At 36.4% G+C, this 15873-nt stretch overlaps 1 protein-coding gene across 2 annotated transcripts in view; it reads right to left on the reverse strand.

Moving 5' to 3' along the window:
- The window catches only part of NEK7 (NIMA related kinase 7), a 78580-nt gene that overhangs the window by 16888 nt on the left and 45819 nt on the right, over positions 1–15873 (reverse strand). For both annotated transcript variants that reach the window (XM_083359932.1, XM_083359931.1), the window contains 3 exons: positions 10359–10467; positions 7610–7717; positions 1169–1263 (listed from right to left, as the gene is read on the reverse strand). In XM_083359932.1, coding sequence (XP_083216058.1) covers positions 1169–1263; positions 7610–7717; positions 10359–10467 — 312 coding nt within the window. The remainder of the gene's footprint in view (positions 1–1168; positions 1264–7609; positions 7718–10358; positions 10468–15873) is intronic.

Below are 15873 nucleotides of genomic sequence, written 5' to 3' on the forward strand. Positions count from 1 at the left end.
CTTAGTTACTAATTTCATTAATAGTACATGTTTACAAATAGCAGCATCACAGGAAAAAAATATTTTTTAATAAATCCCAGTTTAAGATATAATAACTAATAAATGTCAAAAATAATGCTCTCATTAAATATTTATTTCCTTTATAATTCAGTCATCAAGTGGTAGTTGAGATAAGCAATTATATATAGCAGTAATCTAGACCAAATAGGCTTTCTGTATACATGAGTCTGAGAGAAAATAATCATTTTACCATTGAATTGTTTTTTCTTTGTTTAAAAAAAAAACTTGTCATGGTACTCAGAAAATCCTAATATTGTAGGGTTTTTTTCCCCTTGATAGAGAGTTTTGATGAATTCTACTGAACTGCAATGAAAGTGATTTATCACTTCACCTTGCATGTAATTACAGAAACTTTTCTAGAGAGCTTTAGAGTGAAAGACTGCAAGCCAATGGGTAAAACCTTTACAGCTGGTTATAAAAATCCAGGTTTTTGTAGAATTTGGTTATCTTACTGATCTCATTATAATTAACATTTTACAAGCTAGAATTACGACTAGTTTAAACAAATCAAATGAAGGAATATCTTTTCCTGATATTATTTTTCCATAGATCCTTTACCTCTGTATCAAAGTATTAATGATCTTGTGTTTAGTCAGTTATATACAAATAGTCAGCCCCTGATATACTGTATAAAAAGGACAGAATACTAGTTTCCTAAGCTATCATCAGACTTAGAAGAGTTTAGAGATGTTAAACTTTAAAATTCAAAAACCAAAACTTTAATAATTAATGAAAATAATAGCTGATACTACAAGTGTTGACTGGAGTATGTCCTTGCTAGGTCCATTTCATGTGAAGATAATGTTTTCAATTTCAAATTGTCACCTTGGCAGTTAACCTTGATACTGAAAGATGAAGACTTTGAAAGAGTTTATTTTGCAAAGTATATGCCCCAAATTTTTACAAATATTTGTATTATATTTTCTTTATAATGTGAACTAAGGCAAATATGCAAATTTCACCACATATATCTGTAAAATGCCAGATTTCTTTACTTTCAGACAGTACTAATTTATGGAATGAAAAGTATCATAACACAAGTAGAAAAAACATTTTGATCAACAAAACATATCACCAACTTACGTGTATTAAAAGTTGTCAATCTTACCTCATATAACAGACATCCTAGAGACCAGATATCTGATTTGAAGTTATACCCATTTTCATGGATTCGTTCTGGAGACATATAATAAGGTGTTCCCACTACAACAAATATAAATACATAATAAACAAAAAATTAAATCAACAAAAATGATCTTCCAACATTTGCCTTGAAAAGAGTAAACTTCAGTAACTGAAAATTATTCCAAATAATTTAAGCTTTGTTTTATGAAATTAATTTCATGGTAACCTATTTAAAGAGTAGCAAAGTTTTCCATAATTATTAAGAAACCAAATTTTTTAGAAATTTAGTAATTTAATGTTATATTAACCTTACTAATGTTGTCAATCACAAAGTGATAAATTCTATATGGATATGTTTATTTATGCAGCATTTATTAAATAAAACATATATTGGTTTTATAACTAAAGGGGTTTCCCATTTATTTTTATTTCCTTCATTGAACAAAACTCATTAGACATATTTTTCTTAAAAGCATAGGCAACATACAGTTTGATCTTTACATTATTTAAAATAAGCAGAAAAATGTTGTTTCTAAGATAATCAATAAATCTTTTTAAAGGAAATGGCATCTTTATGTTATTAAGGCAAAAAAAAATTTAAAAAAGATTTTTTTTCCTAAAGCAGTGAGTTTATGTGTATAGAGATCTGTATGTCGATCTATCTATAACTCCTTTTAACTCAATTTAACATTTGCCAATTCATAAAATTTAACTAAAATAATAATCCAACTGTAGTTAATAGAAACAGAACTGGAAGAACAACAAAAAACAGGAAAGTTTAGTAAGGAATATGTCATCTTGCTCTAACAGGTGTTTCATATTGGATAGCAACCTGAGTAGGGTCTCTTATAAAGGCATTATACACCTTGAATTGATTCATTATCCCAGTTTCAGAAGCAATTTTGTATTTACCTATATAATTATGTACATAAATTTTGCTTCTATATAAGATGAAATGTTAGAAATTATTTACATTCCCAATTTGATAACTGATTAATTTGTTTTTAAATAAGTATAGAAACATTTCAAAATAAACACTGCCACAGAACAAAACTTGGAGTCTACATTATCTTGTGTTTTGTATGGAATACATCTTGAAACATGTTAAATATTCTGGTTGTAAGAAATAATGGTAACGTGGAATAAACTCTTTTCCTTTGTTTTTCATGTCACAGTCTCATACCAAATCCTCATAACAAGTAACAGAAACTGCAGATTAGGGCCTTTTTGAAAAGCAACAACCTCACACAAAGTAAAAAAACACAAATTAAGAAAAAAACAACCTACCTTATCAAAACCTAACAAATGAAATTAACATTTTGCCTCTGCATTCTTACATACACCCTTAATTACACTTGACCTTATACACAGATGAAGGATCAATAAGCCAACCACACTAACATAGTAGAACCTTTAATTTAAATGCATTTTAAAAACAAGATACAAAAGTATACTCTGAATGTAAATTGCAAACATACCAAATGGTTTACCGGTATTATTTGTGTTAAGAACTATGTAAACTTTCCAGCACTTCTGTGAAGCATGATACTCTGTACATGGGGCTGCCCTTGAGGACCACTCGGAGGCTCCAACTGGTGCAGAATGCAGCCGCGAGAGTCGTGTTGGGGGTCTCCCGATACTCCCATGTTACAACTCTGCTCCGTGAGCTGCATTGGCTTCCAGTTGCCTTCCGGGTGAGATTCAAGGTGCTGGTAATGACCTTTAAAGCCCTACATGGCATGGGTCCGGAGTACCTTAGGGAGCCCTGCGGCTGGCATCAACTTCCCTCCGCCCAGTGCGCTTCCACAAAGAGGGCCTCCTCAGGGTGCCACCAGTCAGAGAGTGCCGACTGGTGACCCCCAGGGGGAGAGCGTTCTCTGTGGGTGCGCCTGATCTGTGGAACCGTTTACCAGTTGAGCTCCGGATGGCTCCCGACCTTCGCTCTTTCCGACATGATGTAAAGACCTATTTGTTTGAACAAGCCGGCCTGGTCTGATGGGTTTGGGTTTTATCACTGTTTTTATGTAATTTATTTGTTGCATTGGGCATTGGTTTAATCTCTTCTTAATTTTTGTATTTCTGTATTTTAGTATTTATTGCCCTGTTCACCGCCCTGAGTCCTTTGGGAGAAGGGCAGTATACAAATTAAATTAAATTAAATTAAATTAAATTAAAAAATTAAATTAAATTAAATTAAATTAAATTAAATTACATTAAAATAAAATAAAAAAATAAATAAACTTTTACATTTACCTAATGGTTATTTATGTGGATTTCATTATAGCACAAGTACCATACTTACCAGGTAAGCAAGAAGTTTCAAGTAAAATAATTTCCTTATCTCTGACAGGAAACTGCTATCTGGAAAAATCTCCAAATTAATATACTGCTCAAAAAAATAAAGGGAACACAAGATAAGACATCCTACTATTAAATACAGTACATTGTGTTGTTTAAGTGTTCCCTTTATTTTTTTGAGCAGTATATTATCTGTGTATTAAGACTAGTCTCAGGGCAGTCTCTGGTCCAATACACTCTGCTTGATCCAGGTGAATCAATGAATGGGCATACGCTTTTGGAAGAAGGGACCACAGATGGATGGATAAGGTATATAAAGAGCAGCTCCTGAATGGTTTAGTGCACAGGTGCCAAACGTGCCATGTCATGTGACAGGTCATGACGTACTGCGACTTTTTTTGCATTGCTGGAGCTGGGGTGGGTGCGGCCTTTGCATGAAGCAACCAGCCTACAGCCCAGCAGTTTGACACCCCGGTTTAGTGACTGAAAACCTAACCTAAATGATTCCTAGACTGAGATTCCTAGTCTCCTGGTGGATATCACTCAAATGTTGTGGAGCAGAAATTATGCTTGAATCACTCAGGAAGGGGAAGGATTCTCTATGATTGATCCACGTGTGCTAGTATTTGCAGGCCAGCATTCATCCAACTCTAGGCAGTGGGCAGGTGGCTGCCAAAGATTTGGAAGACAAGGTAACAGAGTAGCCCAACCTGTTTTCAATGGTCAGACCCAAATAGTGGAAGCAGAACAAATTCAACTTAGGAAGTAACCATCAAGTCAACATCAAGCTGTAGGCAGAGTGACAACATGTCATGTGCTGAGAAAGGAGAACCCTCTCTTCGCAGGAACACTGATTGGTGGGCAAGATACATACCGTAGTTTCTGGCGTGTAAGACAACTTTTTAACCCATGAAAATCTTCTCAAAAGTCAGGGGTCGTCTTATATGCTGGGTGCTGAAACTTTAGGGACAGGGCTGGCTGGAAAACCTGGAGCGGATCTTCCATTTAGTCTGTGCAGGGAAAGCGGGACCAATTGGAGTAGAAGCTGCAGTCTGTGATTTTTTTTACACACTGGGGTCTGGGCATCTTTCCTTCTAAAGTTGAAGAGCAGCTGTAGGCAGGTGGGGAATGCAAGAGCAACTTGAAAGGCAGGTGGGGAATGCCATAGCCAGCTCTAAGGATACATTTGACTCAGGAACAGGGCGGGCTGGCTGGAAAACCTGGAGCGGATCTCCCATTTGGTCTTTTTTTTTTTTAATCCCATTTATATCCCGTCCTTCTCCGAAGACTCAGGGCGGCTTACAATTTAAACAACAAATCAATGTGCTTAGCAATAGCCTTCATTCTATGTATATGCCTTCTTATTAGAGCTTTCACCCCCCCCAAGCAGCATGTTTATAAGTGTTTATAAGTGACAGTTTTCCTACTAAGTACCTGCATGTCATAAGCATTTGAATTAAAATTACCATATTAAAATCAAATCTGATGTTTTTTAATTTTTATTTGGTGTGCATTGGAAGAGGGGTAGTCTTATACAGCGAGTATAGCCCAAACCCTATAATTTAACAGGAAATGTAGGGGGTCGTCTTATACGCCCAGTTGTCTTATACGCCGGAAAATACGGTATTCTTGTCCACAACTGATCTACGGGGCAGAGTGGGGCGGGCGGGGACCAAAGAAAGCCCCTCCAGTGGTGGAAGCAGCTGATGCACAGTGGCGGCAGAGGCCTTTCACCGTCACTCCCCCCAGGCTCTGAAATGGTGGAAGGGGACCAGGTAAGGTGACTGAGCCTCCCCCACCCATCCTCCATAGCATGGCAGTCCGGCTCAGGAGGAGAGTGAAAGGGAAGAGGAAGGCGGGCAGATGGGTCATTGAAAGGGTGGGGGGAGGTCGCCGAGTGGGGAGTGGCCTGGCTGTGGGAGCCCTGAGATAAGCAGGTGCAGGGCACATGGGGCAGTTCTACCCTACCTGCTTTGCCTCACCCCAGTGTGACGCATGTGATCTCCTCCTCCATTATGACCCTGAGCAACCAGACAAGTGGGATGGAGTGGGTGGGCTCTTAACTAGGGCTTATTTTTGGGGTAGGGCTTATATTAGGTGCATGCTAAAAATCATGCTACGGCTTATTTTCTGGGTGGGTCTTATTTTTGGGAAAACACAGTACAACCAGTTTCCATTATAAAAACCTCATTGCGGACAATGGATTCATTTAACAACAATGGTGTTTTGCTTAACCACAGTGATTCACTTAAAGACTACTTCAAAAAAGATGGTAAAATCAGGCACAGTCAAGTGGTGATCTACTTATATCTTATGACCGTAATTCCAGGCTCAACTACAGGTAGTCCTTGACATACAACCACAACTGAGCCCAAAATTTATGTGGCTGAGACATTTGTTAAGTGAGCTTTGCCCCATTTTATGACTTTTCTTGCCACAGTTGTTAAGTGAATCACTACAGTTGTTAAATTAGTAACATGGTTGTTAAGTGAATCTGGTTTCCTTATTGACTTGGCTTGTCAGAAGGTCACAAAAGGGGATCACATGACCCCAGGACAATACAACTATCAGAAATATGAACCAGTTGCCAATTTTGATCACATGACCATGGGGATACTGGAATGGCTATAAGTGTGAAAAACAGTCATAAGTCATGTTTTCAGTACATTGAAACTTGGAACAGACATTAAATTAACTGTTTTAAGTTAAAGACTGTCCGTACAGTAGTAGGCTGATTCTATCTGTAATTGGTTTTGGACATCCTCTGGGATACTATAACACTGAACTGGCCATGGATAGATATCTTTTTACCAATACTTGATCTACCACATTAAGAGGAGCAACTTTAGACAAAATTTGTAAAGGAATGGGAGCAAAACGCCATACAAATTCACTGAAAGCAAACAGGAAAGCTTAATGAGAAACATAATCCTCTTCTGGGTGAAAGCAATATATCATTGGTTTCATGCTAACACTTTTGGAAAAAGAAATTAGCTTAATGGCACTTGACAGAAACTAAACTATTGCTGCAAAAGACAAGAATATTCCAAATGAGTGCACGTCACACATCATTGGACTTGAGTGGATGAAGACCAGCTGGAAATATAATGATTTTTAATATTTATTTCCAAAGCAGCAAAAGATACTGCAGTGACTATAAGATAATAAAGGTATTTCTTTTCTTCTCAACCAAAGACAGACCCATATGGATTCATAAAAACTATCAGCTGTTAAGCAAAAGCAGAGCAGCACACGAGGGCATGAAACCAAGAAAAAAAGTCTGCAATAGTAGCTCAAAGGCCTGATTATATATAACACAGCATGATGACTAAGCAGAATAAGGGGGCAAAGATTAGCTGTAAGACCTGTGGCTCTGAATTTACTTTGCAACAATTAGGAAATCAATCAATCAATAAAAATCAGGAAAGACCAAAAAGAAAATGAACTGCTTCAGGGTCCAAATCATTTGTGTACATCAAGCCAGTTTGAAGATGTGAGTTTAGGCTAGATTGTAAGTGTGAAACCAATGGAGTTTTATTATTGTTTTCTTTTTACTAGGGTACACCATATGTTACAATCTCTAGTCTTCCTTAACAGCATGACAGTTTACATGACTAGTCTTCTCTATATGATTAATGCAGGAATGTATGATCCAAGCACATGCCCACTTAAGTTATCTTACATGGTGAATGTATAGGATAATAGCAAGAAATCTTGACAAGAGGGATCTCCTCTTGCTTTGAATCTCACCGCACCAATAAACACATTTCTTGTAGGAAAAAATAAGTCCCTACCATAGGCTGCATTAAACAAGCATTCAAACCAAAAATAAAGACTGACACATTTGAAAAACTATATTGTTTTGTAAAATAATCTATTAAAATCCCATTCAACAAGAATGCCATCAAAATCAGTTATAACAAAAACAGCTTAATTTTGAATGGATGTTTTTGAATCTATGCAAATGAAATTTATTTAACAAACAAATATTTTAATCTATATCAATAGACAGCTAAATTCTTTAACTAAAAATATATCATACAAAAGGTCTGCTCCATACACAGTACTCTAGATGTGTAACATTAACTTCCACTTTTAATTATACATACAAAGAAATCTTTCTGACCTAGAGAATGTGCTGCTGTGGTTTTAGAGCTGAAAAATCTTCCCAATCCAAGATCTCCAAGTTTTACTACTCCTGTAGCAGTAATGAATACATTTGCAGGCTTAATGTCTGTAAGAAAAAACAAAGTACTGTATAATGCTATATACTTTTAATAGAAAAGCCATTATTATTATATTAAGTATTAATGTTTGTTCAATTTTTGTTTCCTTTTTTAAAAATACAACAAAAATATTATCAATTATTTGTTTCATCTAGTTGTTAAGAAACCATGAGGGTGTGAATTCTAGTCCCGCCTTAGACATGAAAGTCAGGTGGGTGACTTTGAACCAATCACTTTCTCTCAGTCCATACCACCACACAGGATTATTGTTGGGGGGAGGAATAGGAGGAGGAAGGAGTATTGTTGTTGCGAAGTCGTGTCCGACCCATCGCAACCCCATGGACAACGTTCCTCCAGGCCTCCCTGTCCTCTACCATCTTCTGGAGTCCATTTAGGCTCACGCCTACTGCTTCAGTGACTCCATCCAGCCACCTCATTCTCTGTCGTCCCCTTCTTCTCTTGCCCTCAACCTTTCCCAGCATTAGGCTCTTCTCCAGTGAGTCCTTCCTTCTCATTAGGTGTCCAATGTATTTGAGTTTCAACTTCAGGATCTGGCATTCTAAAGAGCAGTCAGGGTTGATCTTCTCTAGGACTGACCGGTTTGATCGCCTTGCAGTCCAAGGGACTCACAGGAGTCTTTTCCAGCACCATAGTTCAAAGGCTTCAATTCTTTGGCGCTCAGCCTTTCTTATGGTCCAACTTTCACAGCCATACATTTACTGGCCTTGGGTTATTTATAAAAATAATATAGATGGGATAAAAATATCTTAAAAAATGATTAACTATTTTTAACTATTATCTGTGCCTTCAAACTTCAAGCATAATTGAATTTAACATACAAGTTATTAATTAAAATATATATGTATCTTTGCACTAATTTTAGGCTGAAATCTTTTATCCACTTTTAGGAAATAAATGCTATGAATTCAAGACGGCTTGCTTCTATAAAAAAATGAATTGAATTCTATAATTCTGTTTTCTATAGGTAGTGAAAAAATGATGCTCTGTGGGTAGTAACAATGACTTTACTAACCATGTATCAGTCTCATAATGATTATAAGAATTATCCTGGTAATACACCTGGTAGCATACGGTAATTTATTCCCTGAATGTTTTGGGACATTTCCAAATTTTATTTGTACAAATATTTAATTAGCAATGAAAGGTATGCTTCTAAATGTTTGAATAAGGAGGTTATGTAGGGGCAGATTGTCTTCTCTATGATTACTCTAGCTATCCACTCAGATTAATAGGAGACACCTTTTTCTGTCATGTTCTGAACATAGTTGCTTATGTCCAAATATGGAACTCTTCTCTTGAAACATCTGTTTGAAAGCTACCTTAGTTATAAAATAGGATTTAGGCTAAATTGCTTTAGTTTCTATGAAAAATCTTAAATCATAATGAGGTCATCTTACCAATGTCAAAGGGAAATGAATTTAACTAACCTGCTCTGGATCTCTATCTCACAGTGACTTTCAAACTCACTAGTTTGTATAATCTACATGTCTTGCTGTCAGAAACTATTTGCTGCTATGTTTATACTATTTTATAAATAAACTGAATGATGAACAAGGATAAAATAAGCACATTTAATGTATATCCATTACAAGATAATCTTAATTCATTGGCTGGACTTCATACCCCTCGTAGTTATCTAAGAGACAGAAAGAACTGAAATTTAAAAAATGGTGAAAATTTTCAAAAAACCTTTTACAAAATAAACTACAGTCCATTTGAAGCCCTATTCTCGGATGGAGAGGAAATCTTACTTATTCAATCACTGTGACTACATCACACTTTTCAGATATGTTAATGATCAAATTTCTGTCCTTGATGACAGTTACCTTACTACTGGTGGATAAAACTGCTCACAACTATGGTGATTTAGATGAAATTTCTATACAAGAGCAATCCATAAGAAATAATAATAATAATAATAATAATAATAACAACAACAACAACAACAACAACAACAACAATAATGAATTTTGTGCCACCATCCAGGGCACCAATGACAAGGAAAAGACAAGCTTTGCTGCATCTATGGCCAGTGATGGAGCAATTACAGGAAGTGTGTTTCCCTGTTTTCTGCAAGAAAGAAAAGTTTGATCTAAATGCCAGCTGTGGTACAACTACAGAAACCAAAGAGGTATAATCTGGGCTCCATCCACTAGCTACAGATACCATCTAAAGGGCTTTTGGATTTTGTACGTGTACATACATTTGCATAGATTGCAATATTTCAGTTTCCGGTTTTGTATAGGCTGCCCCATGTAATCAAAAGGCAGGGTATAAATCTTCAAGATACATTAAAATTAGAATCTACCACACATAAAACAGCATGCATATGAATGTAGATCACTTATTTTAATTCAAATGATTTTATATATATACATAGACATACATGTTTGAAACTGACTGGAGCAGGCGATAAAACTCATTAAAAATAAACAAACGTAACTAGAGAATAGAGAATATGTCAATGGTTTGTTTAAAAATGACATACATAAAAATGTATTTTATTTGCCTATTTTAATAAATAAGAACAACTGGAAGGCGCCATCACTTGTCTTTGTAGCTCATGTAATATATACTACAGTTCTTATATTTGTACAACAGTAGTTGGGATGAAATGCAACTTATTACCTCGATGCATGACACGACGGGAATGCATATGTTCCAAGGCACTGCACAGCTGAACAAAGTATTTCCAAACTGTCCTTTCTGGGATCAGCCTCTTCTGCTTCTTAAAATGCTTTGAAATAATAAAATAATACTGCAATCTGGATTTGTCATTCAGCAATGATGCAGAAAATTATTAAAATGAACAAACGAGAAATCATTAACACAACTGAAGAGGCAGGACCATATTTAACAAAGAGAAAGATAGTTCCTCAGGGACACGCTTTCCATGAAAAGAACAGGCATTCAAGAAAACAGCTTGAACCAAAGGAAAAGTCTGCTAGGGTAAGATGAGACTGGAAGCTTATGTGTAACTTAAACTGAACCTTTACTTTCACAAGTGATAAGTCCTCATTTGGTTATGTCTTTCTTCTCCCTGAGTCTAATGAATATAATTAGATATTAGATCATGGCTTAGAATAATATGAACTATACAGGCTCACACATTCTCTTCTGGTGCATTCTTCAAGAACAACTATATACAAGAAATAAATCGCTGTTTCAATTTTGTAATTAATCACAATTTAATATTATTTCTGAATCTTAAATTGCAATTAATCTTAATAATCATTGGTTGACACAGCACCAAAACCCATAATTTAATCTACACTATGATTTAAGTCTAGCCAGTGTTGTCCCAATTTTTTTTGGTTATATATATTTAAAATATATATTGCCCTTTCCCATGTATATTTCTCCAAGAAATATACATGGATTTGCTCCAGTATTTTCCTCTTAACATCCCTGGAGGGACATCTTAGGCTGAAAGAAAAAGGCAGATGAGTCTGACCATATAGAAATACCAAATTGACTCTCAATAGGTAATATTTAAAGGGTACCTGGTATGTTCATTTATATATGCACAGTATATGCATACATATATGTACATATATATAAAACAAGTATATGACAGACACTAAATGCTGAAAGATCAACTTAACTAAAAAAGTTAAACAAAAGTAGGGCTATTTAAGAAACCCATCTGAAATTGAAACCAGAGAAGTTTTGTGATTCAGAATTCAGAAGGACACAGGTACAAACCAGATCATGATAGATAAGCAATCTATCTAGGATTGCATTTTGGCCCTTCTTGCTTCACTAGTCAGTTTGGTCTAGTAGTTAAGGCACCAAGGCTAGAAACCAGGGGACTGTGAGTTCAGATCCCATCTTAGGTATGAAAGCCAGAGGGGTGACTTTGAGCCAGTCACTCTCTCTCAGTCCAATTTACCTCATAGGACTGTTATTGTGAGGAAAATAGAAGAAAGGAATCTTATGTATGTTTGCCACTTTGAGATATTTATAAAAATAATAAATCTAAAAAAAATCTAAAAAATAAACCCCCAAGGAGTTTTCACTCAGGTCCATCAATTTCTTTCTTAACCAATTAAATAAAGCAGGCTTTGATCATAATCCAGATCTGAACACAGATATTACTGATAGTTTGATCAAATTAGCTTTTGAAGGGAATCTCATTAGCCTGGCTTGTGGCAAACGAAACACTTATTAGTGGGTAAAATAAATAATAATAGGGAGAAAGTTTCATGCAATAGCAAAAAGGAAGATGGAAGATTCAAACCTGTAACTTGTTTTTTTTTACCCCTCAATTGCCATTTGAGAGAGCAAGAGAATGATATTATGGCTGAGCTTTCCTTAAGACAAGCAACAGCATAAAATATTTAAAAGTATTTTATATTTATTTTTATATCATTTCCTTTTACAATTTTTAAAAGCTCAAATAAGGCAATTAAATGCCAGTTGCTTGAATGGTGCCATGGCTGAGACCGGGATTGAATCCAAACGAATTCAGTGAACTGTTGTCCCTATAGCAGAAATTTGCATATCAGAGAATTGTTTGATGTTGACAAGAAGACAGAGACCAGAATTCTTTTTATATATAAGTGAATACACAGCTTCAAGAATATGAATATAAAGCATACTTCTTTGTTTTTAAAATTATCCCTGAAGATTTTAGCATGTACTTCTAAACAAACTTCCCTATTTACAAAAAACTTACCTATCTGGATATCCCATCCCTTATACATCATCATCATCATCATCATCATCATCATAATAAAGTTGGAAGGGACCTTGGAGGTCATCTAGTCCAACCCCCTGCTCAGGCAGGAAACCTTATACCATTTCAGGCAAATGGTTGTCCAGTCTCTTCTTAAAAACCTCCAGTGTTGGAGCATTCACCACCTCTGGAGGCAGGTTGTTCCACTGGTTAATTGTTCTAACTGTCAGGAAGTTTCTCCTTAGTTCTAGGTTGCTTCTCTCCTTGACTAGTTTCCATCCGTTGCTTCTTGTCCTGCTTTCAGGTGCTTTGGAGAATAGCTTGACTCCCTCTTCTTTGTGGTAGCCCCTGAGATATTGGAACACTGCTATCATGTCACCCCTCACCCTTCTCTTCATTAAACTACACATACCCAATTCCAGCAACCGTTCCCTATATGTTTTAGCCTCCAGCCCCCTAATCATCTTTGTTGCTCTTCTCTGTACCCTTTCTAGAGTCTCGACATCTTTTTTACATCGTGGTGACCAAAACTGGATGCAGTATTCCAGGTGTGGCCTTACCAAAGCATTGTAAAGTGGTATTAGTACTTCACTTGATCTTGATTCTATCCCTCTGTTAATCTTTAGCAGTATAATATGTACGTCTGTATTTGTATCTGTGTTCTGCTTTGTGTTTATTTATGTTGGGATACTGCATGGAACACAATCACTGTTACCACCACTGAAAATTGGCTATGGTAAACTCCCATTGTGGTAATTCTAGTCAAGTAGAAATATCAAATATCCATTTGTTAACCAAATTTCTTTATTTGCCTGACCTAAATGGAAAATGTTTTAAAAAGATCTGCATGGCTACTTCTTTAACCTGCAAATAGGATCAGGAGACAAACTTAATTTGACCCAAAGGAGGAAATTTCATCTTCCTTGAAAGCATGATGAGGAAAGATTCTTTTTTTCCTAACCTGAATCAGAGGCTAGAATTTTTGGCAGCCTAGTGATGCAAACTAATTTGGACATTAGTGCATACAAACTTAGCATTTGTAGGTGTTCTCACAAATATTCACAAATTGTTCAGCAAATGTTTGAACTTATGATGGCGCTGAATTAGGAGAGCTACAGCCCGTTCTTGAAGTTGTGTCTGTTGCAGCATCCCCACAGGCAAATGGTCACAGTTTGGGGGCTTGGCAACCAATGCACATTTATGAAGTTGCAGCATCCCATGGTCATGTGATTATCATTTGAAGCATTCACTGTCAGCTTCTGTAAGCAAAATTAGTGGGAAAGCTGGCAGGAAATTGCAAGTCATGGTTGTGCTTAATGACTAACATGAAATTTACTTAAAGACAGAAACTGCCAGAAGTGACATCATGTGCTTTCTTGCTTTACGTCAATGTTGCTTAGCAACAGAGTTCGCAGTCCTAATTACTGTTAACTTTTGTACTTCCATCTTTGAACTTGACTGGTTACTAGCGATGCAGCTAAGAGGAATTCAAAACTGTCTTGCAGAGACAACAAAAATTCAGCTTCACTCAGTGAGGCAATACAAAATTTAATTTTTTTTAAATTCCATTTATATCCGGCCCTTCTCCGAAGACTCAGGGCGGCTTACAAGCTTAGCAGTAGCCTTCATTCTATGTATATGCCTGCTTATTAGGGCTTTCACACACACCCCAAACGGCATTATTACAAAGTCAGCTTAATTGCCCCCAACAATCTGGGTCCTCATGACTATGCCATTTACAACAAACTAACCAGATGACTTTGGGAAATCTCCCTTTGTCTGTTTTAGTTAAAATAAAATGAACTGCACCCAATAAAAACAAATAAGCATATAGCACCAAAACAGAAAAATCCAAAACCTGATCTCATAATAAACTATAGTAGAAGTTTTAACAACAAACGACATATTCCTGGCATCACCAGACACCGCTGGAAAAGGCATTATGGAAGCAACATGCATTCTTGATCCTACAAGATTGTTCTTAAAACATCCAATGTTTCAATTTTTAGAAAGGTTAAAAAAAACAACCCATCAACCAAGCATGATGAACAGTGGAAATGACTGGTAAATTAATGTAACTCTGTTATTAGGAAAAGTAACATAATATAATTTGGTAAAATAGCTCCATTGTAATACTAAGAGCTAGAAACTAAGTCAGAGATTCAGGATAGATGGTGGAATATTACCGCTTGATCTAGCATATCACTGGAAACACTATTTACTTAAGAAATGGAAAAAATATGGCATTTTAATATAAATTAACTGGATTTTTCTTGAGTTGGAACCTAGCATCATGTGCAGGGAAGATAAGGGGGTCAAAAAGGAAGCAATATTGTTGCACGAGCACCTCCCTTTTTCTGTTCTTTGTAACACGGCACAAATGGGTGAAACTGGCAATCACAGTACTGCTGTCGTCATTCTAACAAAACAGGAAGATCATTATATTAAGAGCACACAAACAGGTTGGCAAATGTTCCTTTTAGCACATAAGTTAAGAACTGGCATTCAAGTAAATTATCTACTGCACCCACAAATCTCTTTGAAAGAACAGGCTATTTAAAACAAAACAAAACAAAAAAGCTGGCCTAATTAAGACACAAAAATCAACATCAAACAATAATTAGAGGTAGCTTCAGAACTCATAGCAACAAAAACACAAGTAAACAGTTCAAGGAGTTATTTTTATCTTCCTTAAGAAAATCATCACCATCTTGAGGTCTTGCCATCTAGTTTTATAGCTGCTTCATTCAGTACAAGAAATACTATTTTAAAAAGATCAGAGAGTGCATTTGGGGGGCATAGAGCTTGTGTGAATTGTGATTTGAGGAGGATTGTGGAATTGTTTCCAAATGCAGAGAAGAAGGTAAAGTTGAGGGTATGTGAGTTTACTGGTAGCCTTTGACTTATGACCACAATTAAGCCCAAAATTTATGTTGCTAAGTGAGACAGCTGTTAAGTGAATTTTGCCCCATTTTACAACCTTTCTTGCCATAGTTGTTAAGTGAAACACTGCAGTTGTTAACTTAGTCACATGGTTGTTAAGTGAATCTGGGTTCCCCATTGACTTTGTTTGTCAGAAGGTCACAAAAAGGTGATCACATGATTCCCAGGACACTGCAACCATCATAAATATGTATCAGTTGCCAAGCGTCCGAATTTGGTTCACATGACCATGGGAATGCTGCATTGGTTGTGTGAAAAACGGTGATATGTCACTTTGTTTGGTGCTGTTGCCACTAAGTGAATTGTTGTAAGTCAAGGACTACCTGTATAGCAGGGGTGTCAAACTCAATTTCATTGAGGGCCGCATCAGCATTGCGGTTGCCCTCAAGGGGCCGGGTGGGTATGGCCAGGATGGGCGTGGCCTACTTGGTAGGTGTGGCTAGAGTGCGTATGACCTACTGGGTGGGCGTGGCCAGCTGTACATTGTTCGCATCAAGGGTGCCTATGGGGGCCTGGGCAGGA

Source organism: Vipera ursinii (assembly GCF_947247035.1).
Source record: "Vipera ursinii genome assembly, chromosome: 3".
Classification (NCBI taxonomy): Eukaryota; Metazoa; Chordata; class Lepidosauria; order Squamata; family Viperidae; genus Vipera; species Vipera ursinii.